Below are 19,676 nucleotides of genomic sequence, written 5' to 3'. Positions count from 1 at the left end.
GAAGTTGTTCAAATTATGAATCAAATGGACTTGGAAATCAGCACTGAAGATATGGATGAACTGAATACACCTCTTTACCAAGAAAAGAATAAACAATGTGTTCAACTTTGGTTGACAAATTTTTCACAGAAGTAGTAGTAGTAGTAGCATGTGATGCAAGAAAGCAAGTGTGAGCTTATGCAGCATCAGCCAAAAAAAAAAAAAAAAAATTTACTAAACAATTCCCTCTAAATGTTTGTCCAGTTCCTCCTTAAATTTATTTAAACTATCAACTTCCATAACTACAGATGGAAGTTTGTTCCAGCAATTAACCACCCGCAGGCTAGAGCCAAATTTCTGCACATCTATTTCTACATCCGCTTTCCTCAATTTGAATTTATGCCCCCTTAGATTCGTAATCTGAACAAGTGGAAGAATCCCATCAGAATAGTGCCTCCGTAGCCAGGTGGCCAGGAGCAGCAGTGCGTAGCACACACTTCTTGATTAGATCGAGGTTCGAGCCCGCGACCACCAAATACGGAGAATACGGAAAGGTCGGGGAATGACCACCACATATCCCCGGAGCAATATGGCCTTAGTTGCTAATGCTCCTAAAAACCAAATAACAACAACCCATCAGAATTCAGCATGCTCAACCCATTCAAGGCCTTATACACCTCAATCAGATCACCTTGCAGGTGCCTAGTCTCCAGCCGCTGATGAGACAGCATCAAAGTCAGCAGAAAATCCTTTCCATCTCAATTCCTGTTCAAAATCCTTTGCTTAATCTCTGCAAAATCTTCATCAGCCCTTCAAAATGTATTTCTTCTGTCTAATAAATGCCACTACCAGAAGCTGAGGCGAGCTGATTTTAAAGGAATAAAGTAGTTTTTACATATGATTAATTTTATCATAGTGCTTATATTTGATGTAACATGTAGCTTTTTAAATGTTTGAAAATGCAAAGTAAGGCAAGACTTACATCTTATAACATATTATATAACAGAACCCTCCAAATAACATATGAAGGGTCCTGTACTCAGAGGTAAAATACCAAATATTTATAACATAATTAGGAATTTTTAATAGTTTTCAACATCCTGGAAACAGAACCCAGAATATAAAGAATATATTTCTTGACTTTTTCAACATATTTTCATTATTTCTGAAATTCTAAGGCTGCCTGCATTTTATTCTTTATCTTCTTGTGTTTTCTGATCAAAATATAGAAATGATGATTTGTGCTCAAAAAATCAGCATAATAAAATTACCCAAGCAATCACCCAATAAACTGTCTGCAGAAATGCTCTGAAGAATTGTTCTGAATGGAAAATAAGCATGTAGGGTACTTTTACCAACAGTGAGAGATGATATCCCACTACAAAAAGGAATAAAAGTAAATGTTTTCAGTTTTTTTTAAATCCCTCTGTTATTGTCAGAGTGCTATCTTCTGCATTAACAAAATTGGAGAGTATTCTGTGGTTAATGGAATAACTTCATTTGCCCTAAAATTAAAGCAAAAAAAATAATAATAAATAAATAAAATAATAATAAAATAAAAATAAAAAAAAATAAAATAAAAACAGCTAATACATAGAAAACAAATTATGATACATTTTATTTAGAATGTGGAGTCATGGTCATAATGTCTTGATATATAAAAAAGGTACCAAACCATTTAAATGGAGAGCATGGAATATGAGATATGACAATTTTCAAAGATTTCCCCATTTTCTGAACAATACATATACTACATGTACTATATTCAGCCACTGTGCTCTTGAACAGCACTCAGAAGCAGCAATCTAACTGCGCTGGATATGTTTTTTATTTTTATTTATTATTATTATTATTTTTAATTTACAAATTTCTTTCATCGGGAGAAAGAATAAATGTTTACATACAGATAAAATGAAACATCGTGATCATCAGCAGAAATGCTATGTCATTCGCTGATGAATCCTTCAACAGCCTAAAGTACCCAGCAGCACCCTCAATGTGATAATTTTTAAGTCGGAATTAGACAGTCCCATACTCAAGAGCAGGCTAGCAGAGGATCTGCACCAAACTCCCTTGTATGAGACTGTGATAGATGAGATAACCGAAAATTTGTTATACCTATCTTTAATTTGCTGTTTCAAATCCATATTAGAACTGTAATACCAAGATTTTATACAATGAACTTCTTCAAGATCTAAACTGGTACCACCTACAACTTGGACATCTAGGAGGTAGACAGAGTCATCTCTCTCACACATAGGTCAGATTTCTGCAATCCTTCTTGAGTGGTAAAGCAAGGCTCTTTTTGAACCTCCCATCCCCTTTGTGACAGTCTATTTGCAACCAGGCTAGCCACAGCACCATGCTGTTTAACTTGGATGCCATGAGTTCTACAGCAGCTTTGGGTTTTATGGGTGAGCAATTCGACTGCATTGCATCCAGCCCAATATTGTCAATCAATACTGTGCCCTCGAGATGACTTGGAGAGGGTAAGAAGGGCTTTGATTCTGGTCTTAATCAGATCAATAAAGGCATGGCTGGATAGCAACTTAGTTCCATTGCCAACCCATCGATGCTGCAATTTCACCTGTGCCGAGTTTTTAACACAACTACCATCAAAGGAGGAGTGTAAGAGATGACTATCGTTTCCTTATAGATGCTTTATTCTCAATTTTTGTTCTTCAATCTTGCAACAGCTTAATGGCAGCATTCAATTCTTTCTGAGCAGCCTGACAACTTGTCAGACATATAGTTAATTCACAGGGGGGAAAGCTGCAGCCTCTAGCTACTCCTTTTTTAAGTAGGTGGGTACACCGTTGAAATAATGGTATACCCAGCCCACCTTTGATATCATTGGTATGAAAATATGCTGTCATGACATCCTTGGGAAGCCATAGCCAATGCTTTACAGCAGCTTGTACCTGAGTGTCCAAAGTTTAGAAGCCATTATCCTTCTGAAGACCAGATGGTGATAAAACTGAGGAAGTAAACAGGTCCGAAGGATAAACAGCCAATGCTGGAGCTTGAATGGTACATTTTGAAGCCTTACCAGCAAATCACCCAGGAAGATATTAGCTGATGACTTCCTCAAGGAGTTGAACCCAACCCCTAGGCATTTTCAAGTAAAGAATATATCCCCAGAGGCCATTTTGGAGTGTCCTACTAAGAAGCTATGGCCCTCCACCTTAATTTTCTTGTCTCTGCCAGAGGCAGTCCAAGACAATTTCCAGCTCTTTGCAAAATTTATCTTAAGGCTTCTATCCACAAAGAAATTGTGAGCACAATCTAAAAGGCATTGCAGTCCTGTTGCCATAGATGCAGCTAAGAGGGGGGGTCATCAGCGAAAGACATAGCATTAATCTTTAAAGTATTAATATTAAAACCCACATGGGATGGCGATTTTAAAAATAGTAAATTGAGTACAAGGTTAAAAAGTAACGGGGACAACGGGTCCCCTTGTCGTACCCCATTCAGTGGGACAATTTGCTTCTTAATGCCTTTAAACCTCATTTCGAATTAACAGAACTGCTGAAATTTATAGATATAGTTCAGGAACATTCTTGGTACATGCTTCCTCTGTAGAGCTTTCATAATGGCCACATAAGAAACACTATCGAAAACAGCAAAGAGTTCTTTACTTATGTAAACTCTAGAAGGAAGGGGATGAATCAGATTGGTCCACTTGATATCGATGGGTCAACTGTTGATGATCCTGCTCAGGTAGCTAACAAACTAAATGAATATTTTGCATCGACATTCACACATGAGGAGTTATTTAGCGAGGGGAAAGCCAGAGGTGTATTCAACTCTAGCAGTAAGCTAGAGAATTTGTAATAACTGAGAGTAAAGTGGAGGAGAAATTGTTGAAGATAAACACAAGAAAGGCACCCGGGGTGGATGGGATCTATCCAGTTATATTAAAGGAGGCAGCAAAGGAAGTAAGCAAACCCTTAGCCATAATTATGAGAGCTTCCTTGGACTCAGGGGAGGTACCCACAGACTGGAGATGTGCAAATGTGACCCCAATTCACAAAGGAGGATCAAAGGCTGACACAAGTAATTATAGACCTGTGAGTTTAACTTCTGTTCCAGGAAAATTAATGGAGGCACTAGTTAAAGAAGCATTGCAGGATCATTTAGACAAGACTTCAGCTATAGCTCGGACACAGCATGGTTTTGTTAAGGGGAAGTCTTGCCTGACCAATTTGATTGGATACTATGATGCAGTCACAAAGGAACTGAATGCAGGGAATAACTTTGATATTATATACTTGGATCTTAGAAAGGCTTTTGATACTGTTGCACATGGAAGACTGCTGCACAAATTGGAGCAGTGTGGCACTGGAGGCAAATTGCTGCTGTGGATAAAGGGGTGGCTGAGGGGGAGAAGACAGAGAGTGGTAATCAATGGACACTGCTCGTTGTGGACTAATGTTATTAGTGGAGTCCCTCAGGGCTCAGTGTTGGGTCCATTATTGTTTTCTGTATTCATAAATGATATTGATGAGGGTATATCAAGCTTAATGTTGAAGTTTGCAGACGATACAAAGGTAGGCAGGGTTGTCAAGGACACTACTGACACTATGCTGCTGCAACAGGATCTGGAAAGGTTGAGCAGATGGGCTGAGAGGTGGCAAATGAAGTTTAACATTGACAAATGTAAAGTACTACACATGGGAAACAGCAATCCCAGAGCAACGTATCAACTCTGTGGTACTACACTGACAGTGGTAGAGAATGAAAGGGACCTGGGAGTGGTTGTGCAGGCAAATATGAAGTTCTCTGAGCAGTGCAGATGGGCTGCAAGAGTAGCTCATGGTGTATTGTCAATGATATATAGGAATTTTTCTAGCAGGGATAAGGAGGTGATTATTCCCTTGTATAAGGCAATGGTCAGGCCACACCTAGAGTACTGTATACAGGTCTGGAGGCCTCATTTCAAGAAGGATGTAGAGCTGCTGGAACGAGTACAGAGAAGGGCAACAAGATTAGTGAATGGAACAAAGGGGTGCTCTTATGAAGAAAGGCTTAAGTGTTGTAAATTACAGTGTCTGGAGACTAGGCACCAGCGAGGTGATCTGATAGAGGTGTATAAAGCCTTGAATGGTTTGAGCATGCTCAATGCTGATGGGATTCTTCCTCTTGCTCAGAATAATCACCTGAGAGGGCATAAATTCAAATTGAGGAAAGACAGATGTAGGATAGACGTGCGGAAATTTGCCTTTAGCCAGCGGGTGGTTGGTTGGTGGAACAGACTTCCATTCCTTGTCATGGAAGTTGATAGCCTAAATAAGTTTAAGGCTCAGCTGGACAGATATTTTGAACGAACAGAGGGGTGAAGTGGTTTTTTTTTTTTTTTTGGCTGATGCTGCATAAGCTTGCTTTCTTGCATCAAATGCCTCTACTAATGCTAATGCTTTCTGAATATCAATAGAGGCTAGATGAAGTAATATTAAGTCCTTCCTAGCACTAGTGATCAAAGACTACAATATTAACACATTTTCTGCCACACCATCAAGTGGCAGGAAAGCTTACTGCCTTTGGTCAAGGTGCAATCAAGCGATTAGCCAACACTTTATGAAAAGTCATAAGTAATACATATGGTACAGTTATTGGTCTAAATTCACCTGGTAATTTCAATTCAGCCTTTTTGAGTAAGAAAATAGTATAAGCTTTATGAAGCACAGAATCCAACCAGAGAAGCACATTCATGACATCAACCAATACCTTAACAGGTATCATCCCCAATTGCCAAGGAGTAATCCCATCTGGACCAGGGCTCATAGAGATGGCAGGAAAAACTAGTACACTTAGTTTATTTACCTGTTTTGCTTTTTAAAATGTTAAAAAGTTAATAATAAATTCAAATTACTATTTTATTGGCACCAGAGCATGCCACTCATATTCATATAGTGTATTTATCTGTAGAAATATGTGTACTATTTGTTTAAAATTGTAGAGGAGGGTTACTCCACTTAGGAAAGTTTAATGCTGATGTGTTGCCTGAAAAATCTGGAATGACTTAGAGGGGGAACCAACATGAGATCAGTTAAATATAGCCTTGACTGATAACAATGATTTAATATTCCTCCAATCATCAAAAGGGATAGAATCCCAGCCATCTCCAAATGAGTGGCAGACAGTGATATACTGTGCTGACTAGACTGCCATGGGGTTCATTAAAAAGCTATGGTATATAGTATATAATTAAAAAGGCAAAGTTAACAAATACAGTTGTGTAAACACTTGGGGAAAATCTGCTATGATTCTGTTAAGCCATTAAGCTAACAGAGTCTATAGGTTGTTCTACAGTTTTTAATTTGCGGTGCAACAAAAATACTGCCCGGAATTACACTCTCTCTCTCTCTTTCAATTTGTTGGTCTCTAAATTAGAGTCCAACAAATATTTTCAAAGATTTTCAGAGGAGATAATTTAGAAATCTTTATTAGAATAATAACACATATTACATTACACTGCAATTCGGCTCATCACAGCCACAATGCTAGGGATTTAATAATGTACTGGATGGTGATGCCATTAACCCTTTGTGGCCATCTTAGACTTCTCTTTGCCAACAGAGTATTGAATATGTAGCCCTACATATTCAATAATTAATAAAGGCTGCCTTCCCTATCAAGTACAGTTATTAAAAATCAATACAAATAAATGTCTACAGAAACTCAATGCAAACATTTCACATGAGTTAATATATGGTGAACTGATCAACATTCAACAGCAAACTTTATCATAAGTACTGCAGCCTCAAATATTTATAGCCACCTAATAGTATGTTGGGCCATCTCTCATCATGATAACAGCATAAGTGATTTCATCCAACATGGCATTGACTCCATGAGACCACAGAAGTTGTCCTTAGCTATCCTGGGCCATGTGGCCAGAAGGAAATCTCAAAGTTTAGCAAAAGAGAGAGAGAGTGAAGCACTGGCATGGACCAGCAAAAGCTGCATTCCAGAAATGTTTATTCATGTTAGGGAAACTTGGCAGCCAGGGGAGCACATAAAATGCTTGGACATGATCACACAGTGTGGGCCTTGTGAGAGGATATTGCCTTGATGAACGAGTCCAGTGCCATCTGGCCTCATTCAAAACTACACAGTCACCATATAGGGTAAAGCTTGGTCCAAAACAATGCAGAGGTAGGAACTTGCATTGGGGATATGCTCAATGGGGCCCGAGGAGATCCAGTGATGTCCATGAAACATCCCACAAACCATGATACTATCACCTGTTTTCATCCAATTGCCCAGTCTGGTTGCAGCTGCTCACCTGCTCTCTGTTGAATATGCACCCATCTATCAGCATGATGGGGCTGGAACCTCGATTCATTAGACCAGGTGACTCTTTTACAGTCATCCGATGTACAGGAATGGTGCATCCATACCCACTGCGGTGGAAGTGACAGTTGATCAACATGGACACACGAACAGGTCGCCTGCAGGCCTATCCATAACAGCATTCACTGGATGGCATGCTCAGAAATGTTCTCTGTGCTCCCTCGTTGTAGTCTGTCATTAATTGAGGGATCGTGAGCCATCTGTTGTCCCAGACAGCACATGCCAACTGCTGATCTCCTCAACTCTCAACCAGTGGGTTGTGGTCTTCCCATTTGAAGAAGCTGGATGGTTGTGTCCCTCTTTTAACCAATCGTGGCACACCTTCACTACAGTAGCCCTCTATGGCAGGCAAGGGCTACAGTTGCTGAGAAGCTGGTTGCCACCTTCCTAGTGCCACAAATCATTCCCCATTCAAACTCTGTCAGGTCCTTCCCTTTTCTCATTGCATCACAAAATAACAGGCATTACCCATCTTATCACTATGTATGCTGTGTCAGTCACTGATATCATTCCTAGGTACTATGGGATGAATTCACTCATGGAGATCAGGGTAGTCAATGGTTCATGAGCGTTCGTTGTGCAAAAGCATTATGGCTTTAAAAAAATTTGGTAAAAGGTGGACTTAATCTGGCAGCCAGCAGACTTTCTACTGTGAGTTTTCAAGACATTTAGTCAAAAGTCTGCTGTCTACCAAGCATAATGCATAGAGCATTCAAGTGAGTTTTTGGATATGTTAATTTAAATATAATTGTATTTGGAGAACTGATTCACTATCCAATAGCACTACTTGGAAAGCAAGTGTATGTATGTGTGTAAACACATACACACACCAATCTTAAAAATTTAAGGGTTATGCACAGTACCTTATTTCTAATAGGAGGATGTTGAATTTAATAATAATAATCTTTGTTCAATTTATAAACTAGGCAATATATTTTGACATTAAAGATAGCATAAAATCACATACCATACTGCTCAGTTCTAACAGGAACTGGTGGTGTTGCAGCACCTTCTCCTCTTTTTGACTTAGCAGCTACCCAAACAAAATATAAAGTGTCAGGATAAAGTTCTCCAATGGTATATGTTTCCACATCAGGGATAGTACGATGGTATTCATGCTGTGTAAATGTATCATTCCAGTATAGTTCATAGGCAACAATGCTTTCTCCTGTATGAGCAGGTCGGGTCCATAATAACTGAACAGTTGTTGAAGAGGTAGCTGCGGCACGAAGATTGAGTGGTTGACTAGGGACTAAATTTAATAGTTAACATTAATATCATTATAAATGATATTCAAGATGTACAATTCTACAACTAATTATTATACGTACACTAACTTTTCAAATAACAATTGAGAAACAAAATGGAGACTTTTACATGTATTTGGTATCATTCGTAATATTTATTAATTACATAAAACAAAACACCTTACCTTTAACTGCAGCTAACTTCAAAACAAGTTATTTGAAGAGAGTAAAATAAACTATACTGTTTAATTTGAAATAATCTGAAAATAGTATGCATATGCATCTCTGTGTTCAATATCCATCTTTGAGAATACCTTGGTCTCTTCAATTGCTGCTGTAGCTGGAGGGATGGCAGCCACTTTGTCTAGTTGCAGGGTTACAGGCAGAGATATTTTTGCATTAGAAACATCTTCTAATAATTAGAAATGGATAAGTTTTTGAAAAATTTTGCCATTTTATTGTCATATTAACTCATACTCCATAAGTAGCTTTATAGTCCTAGTCATGCTCATTAGTTTATTTTTTAATTTAGCTAGAGATTTTGTATGTTACTACTTAACATACATAAAACCTTTGCATCGCTCAAATCTTTCCACCACTGTTATAGTTATAGAGCAGGTGATAGGGGAATTCTAATTTTTTAATTGTGATAAATAGATAGCTCTAAAGTTTGAATCACTTAGGTTGGCATTAGTTGGATAATTTTGTTATATATTATAATTAACTTATAAATTTCAAATGGTATAGCTTAATATGTATAACATAAACTGGGCAGTGTGGTATTATTGATGTGAAAATGGTGAATTGGATTAGGATTATTACTGCATTTAACTTTTCATTTAGAATTAGAAGTGTAGTTAATTATTTGTGATTCTCTGATTATGTGTTGAATTTTTTTACTTATAGTCGCTTAAGGACCACACTCAACTTCTGCCTACATTTTTTTGTTTTGATAAGAACATTTGAATTTTAATTATATATAATTAATAATGCAAACTTCATAGCATAACTGGTGCATAGTGTTATTACTGCATTACATATATTTGTTTAGTGTAATATTTTTAATTATATTGAATTTGAATTAGTAAATTGATAAGAGGAGTTTACCTCAATATAGTACGTGGAACACTTCCACGTACTATATTGAGGTAAACTCCTCTTATCAATTTACTAATATTATTAGGAAGTGTTCCACGTACTATATTGAGGTAAACTCCTCTTATCAATTTACTAATATTATTACCAACGTAGAACATATTGAGTAATACAGGGAAGTGTTCCACGTACTATATTGAGGTAAACTCCTCTTATCAATTTACTAATATTATTACCAACGTAAAACATATTGAGTAATACGGGAAGTGTTCCACGTACTATATTGAGGTAAACTCCTCTTATCAATTTACTAATATTATTACCAACGTAGAACATATTGAGTAATACAGCTCTGATTCATACTATCTAATTGAATTTGAATGAAAATGATGCCTCATACCAGAGCAGCAAGCAAAGTACTCAAGCTAGTGGGAGTGCTGTGGCTCTGGGGAATAATGAGAGGGCAGTTGTCCTCCAAAAAAAAAAAAAAAAAAAGCCTTATGAAACATCCGGCTTGTTTGATATTTATGGTGCTTTCAGGAACAGGAAGTGATACTGCCAAAGATAATGTCGTTGTGAGTGCTCGATGTAGGGAGTGTGATAATATTAGCTGCTAATTCAGTGTTTTTATGGGCCTTTATGAGAGCTTGAAGGACAGGGTGGATGCCCTCAAAGGAATAAATTGGGGCCCATCAAGCTCTCAGCTTCCTAGATCAATGCCAGAATTTGCACTTGGTCATCAGGCAAAACAGTGGCAAACGCCACAGCAGAGTGCACAGGTTCCACAGGAGCTAGCTGTTGTCGGTGGTTCTATTATCAGGGAAATGGGAGAGATATTGTGCAAAAAAGGATAGGTGGAATAGAACCAGGGTGTGGCTATCAGGGGCAAAAGTTGATGAGTTGTAGAGCATATATCATCTTTTAAGGGCACAAAAAGGTGATATTGTTGTACACGTGAACACCATTGACGTTAACAGTAGGAGATATGCAGACTTACTTAACTCATCCCCAGGGGCTCACATCTGGTGAGTATGGGCTTGGCACACCCAGGGTCTTGAGCTGGATATTGTCATTCCTCTCTCTCTCTCTCTCTCTCTCTCTCTCTCTCTCTCTCTCTCTCTCTCTCTCTCTCTCTCTCGGTAACTCGGAAATTTATTTTAGCTGGTGCAGCACAAGCCTCAGGCTTCCTTGCCACTATATGGCTAGTAATAATAATAAGTTCAGGGCAATGTCGAAAAAAAGTCATGAGTTAGGATTATTTTTTGAAAATGACTGCAATTCTGCCCAGACACGATAGGAGGAAGTATATAATGAAAGCCTTGTCAATGAATTCCACCCTGGGGAGATTGTGCAAGGGTCATAGGGGTAGAATTCACTGTGGTCTGTGTTATAGGAGAGACTGCTTTTACAGGGATGGTATACACTTAAATAGAAAGGGTGCAAGACTATTTGCTGATGTTATCAAGGCAGTGTTAGGAGGGTCAGAAAACTGCTAGCTTGGGGAATACACAGACTAATAATAACTAAAAGTGATTTTTGCACTGCTATTATTGGAACAAACAATGGCCTTGAAAGCAAGGTGCTGGAGATTATGGAATTCTGAGAGTCATCATGAAACAAGTAAATACATGGACAATTTTAGGGTAACTAGGATTAAGAACAGGTGCATGTATACTTGCATGTATACCAATGCTAGGAGCATAAATAAATTTGAAGTACTGGTCTAGTCAACAAATGCAGACATTGTTGGGATATCAGAGACAGTGTCACACGGTTACATGTGTGTGTGTGTCTGTGGTATGGTTGTTTATTGGGGCATTAACCGCTATGGCTATAGTGCACCTATTTGTAGGAATATCAGAAAATACTTAAGAATAAAGCAGTTCAATTTCATTTCAGTTTTGAAACCTATTCATAAAAGATTATACACCCCAATTTTTTTTAAAAAAGCAGAAAAGTTTCTTAATATTTGCCTCCTCTCCAATGATATGATGTAATGTCAAAGGTTCTTGAAGAACCGTTGACATTACATCATATCTTGATATTACATCAACCAGATTTTGAAGTACGATGTGGTTGATAGTGTGGACAATCAAATCAAAAATGTTTGACTGTTAGATGTTCTAAGTAGTGTGAACACTGAGGAGGATCATCGCCTGTGAGTAGATGGAAGTAAGTCAGATGGGGTATGCCCTATTCTAATCCGTGTGAGTACCACTTCTCGCCAAATTGTCTGAATGCATGAGTGCCATAATTTTGGGTCCTGTTTCAACTGGAAAAGCTCTGTCCACTGTGCATGGCATGTTGTTTGAATTATGATATTATAATCAGAAGCCGGAATGAAGAGAGAGGTTAAGTCTAAGGTTGATGGATTTTTAGCAGATATATCAGCCAGTTCATTTCCTTTTATTATTATTATTATTATAAGCCATAGGGTGCAAGGAATATTGAGGCTTATGCTGCACCAGCCAAAAAAAAAAAAAAATTCCCGAGTTACCCTGAGAGAGAGAGAGAGAATTAGAAAGGAATCGCCAAGAAAGAGAAGAATGATGATATATCCAGCTCAGGATTATGCCTGAACGTGCTGGAATCCAGCAAAACTTCACTAGTTGTTGACGATGATCAATTTGCAATAGCAAACTCCTGATTTTCATTAAAATATGGTGATTCTTTTGAGAGGGATTCTGCATTGCTCTAATTGAGCTGAGAGAGTCAGTGTAAACTATATATTTTGCAGATGGGTGTAGAGTCAAATTTTCTAGAGCTAATTGAATTGCATACAGTTCTGCTGAAAAGTTGCTAGGCTCAGGTGGAAGAGAAGCTGATATGATAGTAGAGGGAAACACTACTGCTGCTGCTGCTCCAACAGTTGAAAGAAATTTGGAACCATCCATATATATCAGCAAGAAGTCAGCACAACTTTGAATATGGCTAGCATGGAGTTTTTGCACATTCAGTGTCAGTAGGCGATTCTTTCCCCATTGTAGAAAATAAGTATCACAGGTCAGTTGAGGAAAGGGGGTCCACGGTGGATGAGAGTAATTCTTTATCTGTTGCCTATTGTGGGGAGGAACATTCCAGTTCTGTGATATTTCAAGGAGCTGTAGGTCAGCTGGTCGGATTTTACTTGGTTTATTTCTATAGAGATTAACTAGTGATTGATTAAAAAGGTATGGCTATAGAGATTAACTAGTGATTGATTAAAAAGGTATGGCTGAATAAGATGCAGAGAGCAAGTCTGTATTTTGGCTGCATATTTAAGTAACAGCATTTTTCTGCAGAGATGGAGGGGGCTCATGAGCTTCAATGTATAGACTATGAGTTGGAGGTGTCCTATACGCACCAATTGCAATCCGCAGTGCATTATGTTGAATAGGATCCAGCCAGCGTAGTACACTCCTTCGGGCAGAATCATAAACTGGAGCACCATAATCTAAACGGGATCTAATCAACGCTCTATATAAGAGCAGCAAAGTCACACGACCTGCTCCCCAAGACAGGGCAGATAAAGCTCTTAGCATTTTAATCTTTTTGACACAGGTAGTACGTAATAATTTAACATGCTCAAAGAAGTTCAGCTTACTGTCCAGGATTAGTCCCAAGAATCTGATATTTCTAGCAATCGGAATGGTTGAATTTGATATCCGAAGTTCAGGATCTGCATGCAGTTTGCATTGATTGCACTGTTTTCTGTTGGGAAAGATGATATCCATTGAGCTCAGCCCACTTTTGTACTTTATTGAGAGACATCTGCAATTGCCTTTTGATAGATCTCATATTGTGAGAATAGCAAGAAAGAGAGATCGTCAGCATAAAGGTACACCTCTACAGTATTTGGGAGTTTTTTTGTGGAATCAATTTTAAGGGCAAACAGGGTTGCACTCAAAACTGACCCTTGTGGTACTCCTCCTTCCTGCATGAATGTAGTAGAAAGGGAATTTTGATATCGGACCTGGAAAGATCTGCTCTTGAGGGAAAAAAAAAAATAAAGTAAAGTGCAGCCATTATCAACCCACTGCAGGATGGAAGCCTCCTCAACAATTCATGCTGAGGGAAATTGACCATAATCTGCCACGCTGGTCCAGTGCGGGTTGGCAGATCGACCGTATTCAGCAGTCAGGGGCTTGAACCCCGGTCTACTCAAAGAGCGTGTGCTACTGCACTCCCGCTCCTGCCCACTCGGCTACGGAGGCCTAGGCTCTTGAGGAAGTTCCTAATAAATATAGGCAGGTTGCCACATAGACCATGATTATGGAGGTCATGGAGAATGCCATAACGCCAAGTAGTATCGAATGCCTTCTCTATATCTACGGAGACCATAACTAGATGTTCATTTTTAACAAAGGCATTGCGAATTTTAGATTCAGCCTTGATCATCAGATCAAAGGAGGACCTGTTTTGGGGAAAGCCATGCTGACTATTACTTAGCAGAGGTTCTCTTTCAATGATCCAAGTGAGTCGACTGTGAATCATTTTTTCAAGAATTTTACTGTAACTATTAGGATTGGAGGCGTCTTTTCCAGGTTTCAAAAAGGCCAGAACCAGAGGCGGATTTAACGGCAGGCATACCGGGCGCACGCCCTGGGCCCCTCAAAACCCAAACTTGACACTTTTTTCTAATGACACAAAGTTTGGTTTCATTGTGCAATTTTAATTACGTACAAGTTTACAATCGGCGGTAAAACCTGATAGTATGTTTATATTCGCTTATTTTCATTATTTCATTAATATGCTGCATACTATACACATACTACGCTGCATAGGCTGTGCTACCGCTCATCGGAGCCATAGAATCGTATTTGCTACTTTGTACTTACAAAGGTTCTCCTGCAGTGCAGACTTACGATATACGCAATAATGTGTATATCGTATATTGTTGAAATTATATTAAGATAAAATTAATTCCTGTTGTTACATCAGCGCCTGGATTTTCGTAGTTTATGAATAATTTTTGAATTTTAATTAATCATTAATTTATTGCACTATAACGAAAAATCTGTTCTCTAGTATTCTAATCATTCAGACTATTAAATTTTATATTTTTCTTTTCATTGATAGGCTACCAGTGGTAGCTAGAAAAATGAAATGACATCTATCAGGGGCTGAAAAAAGACGCAAATATAATATAATACATATATTATATTCAAATTTTATTGGAAATAAAACATTATACATAATAGTACATAATATTTTTTATTTATTTAAAAAAAATGGTTAACATGTATTTTTATTTTCCCTATCTCTCTTTTTTTTAAGGGGCCCAATATTTTCTTCTGAGCCCAGGGCCTCAACCGACCTTAATCCGCTTCTGGCCAGAACTGTAGCATGGTGCCAAGAAGTGGGATAAACATTTCCCAGGAAGATTTGATTAAAGAAGGCTAGCAGCATTTGTAAGTTTTTATCATCAAGGTGCTGTAACATAACATAATATATTCCATCTGGCCCAGCGGCACTGTTGCGTGTTGTTCTGATGGCTTGCAAAAGTTCACAGTATTGGAGCGGCTGGTTATATGGAATTAGCAGTAAGGTTCAAAAGTTGTGTGTGTCTGTTCTGTGGTGGTCTTAGTTTTCTGAAATTCTGGAGTGTTGGTGGAAGCAGCTGAGACGTGAGCAAAAGTTTTGCCTAAGGCATTTGCTATATCCAGAGGAGCAGAGATGTCTAGACCATTGCAGGAAAGAATTGGGGAAGGAACAGTTGGAAACTTTCCAGAAAGCTGCCTAATTTTCTTCCATATTAATCGTGGGTTCATGTTTCTATTGATCATCGATGCAAACTGAGTCCAAGAATCTTTCTTGGCTTGTCTTTGAATGAGATGTGCTTTTGCCTTTAGTTTCTTGTAGTTAATAAGATTAACTGTAGTTGGAGTTTAACGAAATAAATTCCATGCATTATTTTTTTCTTTCTTAGCTTTTGTGCATTCCTCATTCCACCAACAGTTGAAATGGCGTTGAGTCTTGGAATTTGATAACGGAATTGAGCATTTAGCTGCAAATAAAAGGCAGGAAGTGATATAATCAGTAACTTCATCTATGGGATATAGTTGTATAATTTTTTTGTCCAGTGTGATTGCTGACTGAAATTTGTCCCAATTAGCTTTAGAGAATTTCCATTTCCTGCACGGTTGGTCTAATGGTGGTTGTGTAGTCATCAGATTACAAACAATTGGAAAATGATCACTGCCCATGGGATTATCCAGAGAGGACCACTGCATGACTGAAAACAGTATCGGGGAGCAAATCGATAGGTCAATGGCAGAAGTCTGTCCATTAGAAGTCTGTATATGGGTGTGCGAGCCACTATTAAGAAGAGTGAGGTTTTGTTTTTTCAGTAAACTTTCAGACAGCTGCATCTGTCTAATTTAGATGATCCCCATAAAGGATGGTGGCCATGAAATCCCCTAGCAGGCAGATAGTGGAGGGTAGCTGTATTAAAAGTTAAGGTCATTATAAGAGTAAGTATGATTTAGTGGGAGATAAACTGAGACTAGTGTTAAAGCAGTCTGAGTAATCAGATGCACAGCGACAGCTTCGATTTGGGTTTGGAGAGCGATTTCCCAGCTGGAATTCTTGAGCTAATTAAAATAGCTACACCACCGCGAGCAGAATCTGATGTATTCCGATCTCGTCTATAGATTGAGTAGTTTTTATGGAAATGGAAATTTGAGCAGTTAAATAGGTTTCTTGCAGGCAGAAACCAACTGGAGAGTAGCAGTTAATTAAGTACTGAATGTCGTCAATGTTGCTACGAAAGCCTCTGCAATTCCATTGCAAGATGTTAGGCATTACTTGAATTTAGAAGAAGCTGTAGCTGACGTGGCTGTCTTATGGCATTCAGGCTTTGATTTGTCTCTTTTTGAAAAGGTAGGGCAACAGGTGTCCATATCCTCTTCTTCTACAAATATTTCCAGAATTGGATCTTCTTGTTTGGATGTGTACTCTGCATCCACTGATGTATCCTGAATAATCTTTTTTGAAGGAGGACTATGATTATTTGAAGTAGTAGCAAATACTGGTGGAGGAGGAGATTTCACTGGTATCGTAAGAGGCATATTGCTTGCTTGGTCTGAGTGCTTAATGGGATTGGAATGTTGCTGAGAGAGGACAGCCCGAGCCCAGTCAGAGACTGATCTGTTTGATGGAATGGTAACATCAGTTTGAGTTGCTATTGTTTGGTATTTTTTTGCAATATTGGCATATGCAGTTTAGGGACAGTGGGTACAATTAATTTTCTTGCTTCCTGATAACTAACTTTATTTTCAACTTCATATTTCACAATTTTTTTCTCCGTTTTCCATCTCTCACATGTCGTAGAGTAGGCAGAATGGTTGCCTTTGCAGTTGGGACAGATCATTTATTTCACCGAACAATCACTTTGAATGTGATCGGAGGATCCACAGTTGGGACAAACTGGGTTACCTTCTGCATGTCGTTTGAGAGTGGCCATACTTTTGGCATTTATAACATCTCAATGGATTGGGTATGAAAGGCTGAGTGTGGCAAAGTAGATATCCTGCTTTTACTGATGAGGGAAGATTTGGACTGTTAAAGGTGAGAATGATATTTCTGGTAGGTATGAGTATATATTGTCTATTTTGACCATAATTCTTTTTACAGCGATTACATTTTGTTCCTGAAGCTCTTCTTTAATTTCTTCCTCCGTCACATTCATCAGGTCCCAACTAGATATTACACCCTTTGATGTATTTAGGGTTGCATGGGGAGTATGTTAACTGGAATACCAGCAAAATTTGTAATTTTTAGTAGTTTTTTTAGAATGCCTGTGGTTTAGAGTTTCAACAAGTAAGTCCCCTGACTGCAGTCTCTTAACCATCTTGGGAGACCCTGCAATACTTTCCAGGTGTTTTTGGATTAGAAAAGGGGATAGCTTACTGAGAGGCTGTTCTGATAGTGAGTGCATTATTAAGAATGCTGGTAAGTCTGTCACCAAGAGATTGGTTTTCAAGCTCTTTGCTTGTGACAAATCATGTTCATGTTCGGTATCTGGCCGACAGCTTGTCGACTTTATAGATGGAAACATGTTTTGTTCTATGTTGGCTCCTCTTAGCCCCTGACAGATGAACTTTTCTGCCAAGGTTACTGGCCCCGCCATGGGGAGGCAGGAGCAGTGCCTGGTGTGACCAAGTGAAATTAGGAGTTAGTCTATTAAATATGAAAAAAAGAAAGGTTACTTTCCTTTCTTTCTCTTGATCAGTACTTTTGAAAAAAAGAGCAGCTATTAAATAAAAGGATTTATTAAGGAGAAGAACATAAAAGAGAATGAGAATTCACCTTTTGAAAATTGCAGTGAAAGCACAGAGAAATCGCTGTCACAATCGCTTGGCACCCCGGGGCCCAGTTACATGTGATGTGGAATTCGAATATGAAGAGTACAATGTACAGGATAGGTGAGGGAGGAGTTATGCTCTTAGATAAGAAGCACAAAATCTAAGGCAGTGCATCCAGTTGATATGGTGGCCATTGCAATGTTGAGTCAGTTTGGTGTGACATAAGCAATGGGAAAGCAAAAATGAGTAGGAGTGTGTTATAGACCTAATGGCTCTGATGAGTATAATGAATAATTCTAAAGAGAAAGAGTGGGGGCCAGTAATCCAGAATGTCTTATAATGGGGTTTTTAACTTTGCAGATATTGACTGGAACTTATGGATTGGTCACTCGCATGCTAGCAAGACTTTTGTGGATTCATTGGAGGATTGTTTTCTACAGCAGAATGTTAGAGAGGCAACAAGAGGGAGTAATACTCTTGATGTGATTATAGCAGCAGTGATTATTCATGCATTAAGAATCTGCTCAGTAACCATTTAGAAGAAAAGTAATGCCAAGAATGAAAAATAAAATACAGTTTTGATGCAGTAGAAACAATAATTATGATGTGCTTTTGCTGAAAGATAAGAAGTTAGGATGATCCTGAACAAAGATACCATATTGTCTAGAAATCCAAGCAGCTTTATTGAACATGAATATGAGAAGAACAGACTCTCTTTCAGGAACTGACAGTGGACATTTGACAAGTTAAATATCTTTGTGCAGAGCAAAGTTTATCTAATTGGAAGGTGGAAAGTAGTGTATTATCATTGGCAAAATAATATATAGGAATTCCAGTCAATCATTAAAACACAGGAGGAAGAACTGGACCTTAGAAGAGATTCAATTCTTCATCTTGTGCATTAGTGGGAAAGATTTTGGAGGCCTTTATACCAAACAGGATCAAAAGTCTTAGAAATATCAACAACAACCATTTCAGTTTGCAAACTTTTTTCATTTAATTTATCCAAATATAAGCAGCACAAGCAATGAAATCCATCAGTGGATGGATTCCATGTTTGCAATCACTGATCAGATGGAAGGGCGAGGTAGTCTAAGAGGTGGCAGTTGGATTCTCCTTTATTTTGGAAAGAGTTGAGGTAAGTGAAATTGGGTATAATATGCTTGGTGTATAGTGTGTTTAGGGTCTAACAGCACCAGGGGTCCCCCCATCTCCACATAGTATACATTGTGGTGTGATACAGAACATTGTAGAGGCCAGAGGTTTAAAAGCGTATGGATTTTGTGGTGTGTAATGTTTTGTACCATTGTTCACCTGGCCTTTTAGCCATTGAGTCCCTAATGGGACCCATCATTGCCTATACTATGCACCATGGAGGCAGACCAAGTACACCAGTATTTTAGATATTTACACTGGCAGGTCTTGCCACCCAATTTCTTGAGATTTCAGTGGCATATGCTTGGTATGGGAACAAGATTATTGTTGCAAGAGTTTGAGGTTGGTTGATAAGATTCCTAGCACAAGGGAAATTTAAAGCCAAATTTTGGCAAGAGTTACAGGAAAAGCACGATGCTAATAAGTTGGCTTTATCTTTAGCTGAGGTTCACAACATTACCAGGATGATCACTAATAATGATGGTTACTCTGTTACAAGCAACATTTAGCTTGTAACAGGGATGGAATGTCAGGTTGTAACAGAGGTGGAACTGTGTGT

General features: G+C 38.4%; 1 protein-coding gene across 12 annotated transcripts in view; it reads right to left on the bottom strand.

The window, feature by feature from the left end:
- LOC150091249 (tyrosine-protein phosphatase Lar-like) overlaps positions 1–19,676 on the bottom strand; it is a 1,641,114-nt gene that overhangs the window by 467,596 nt on the left and 1,153,842 nt on the right. For all 12 annotated transcript variants that reach the window (XM_090374921.1, XM_090374965.1, XM_090374991.1 and 9 more), the window contains one exon: positions 8,303–8,587. In XM_090374921.1, the coding sequence (XP_090231047.1) occupies positions 8,303–8,587 (285 nt within the window). The remainder of the gene's footprint in view (positions 1–8,302; positions 8,588–19,676) is intronic.

The sequence above is a fragment of the Mastigoproctus giganteus genome, chromosome 1 (assembly GCF_048544385.1).
Source record: "Mastigoproctus giganteus isolate SK-2022 chromosome 1, ASM4854438v1, whole genome shotgun sequence".
NCBI lineage: Eukaryota > Metazoa > Arthropoda > Arachnida > Uropygi > Thelyphonidae > Mastigoproctus > Mastigoproctus giganteus.
The sequence above is the reverse complement of the archived record's forward strand: the minus strand, read 5'-3'. Positions and strand labels throughout refer to the sequence as shown.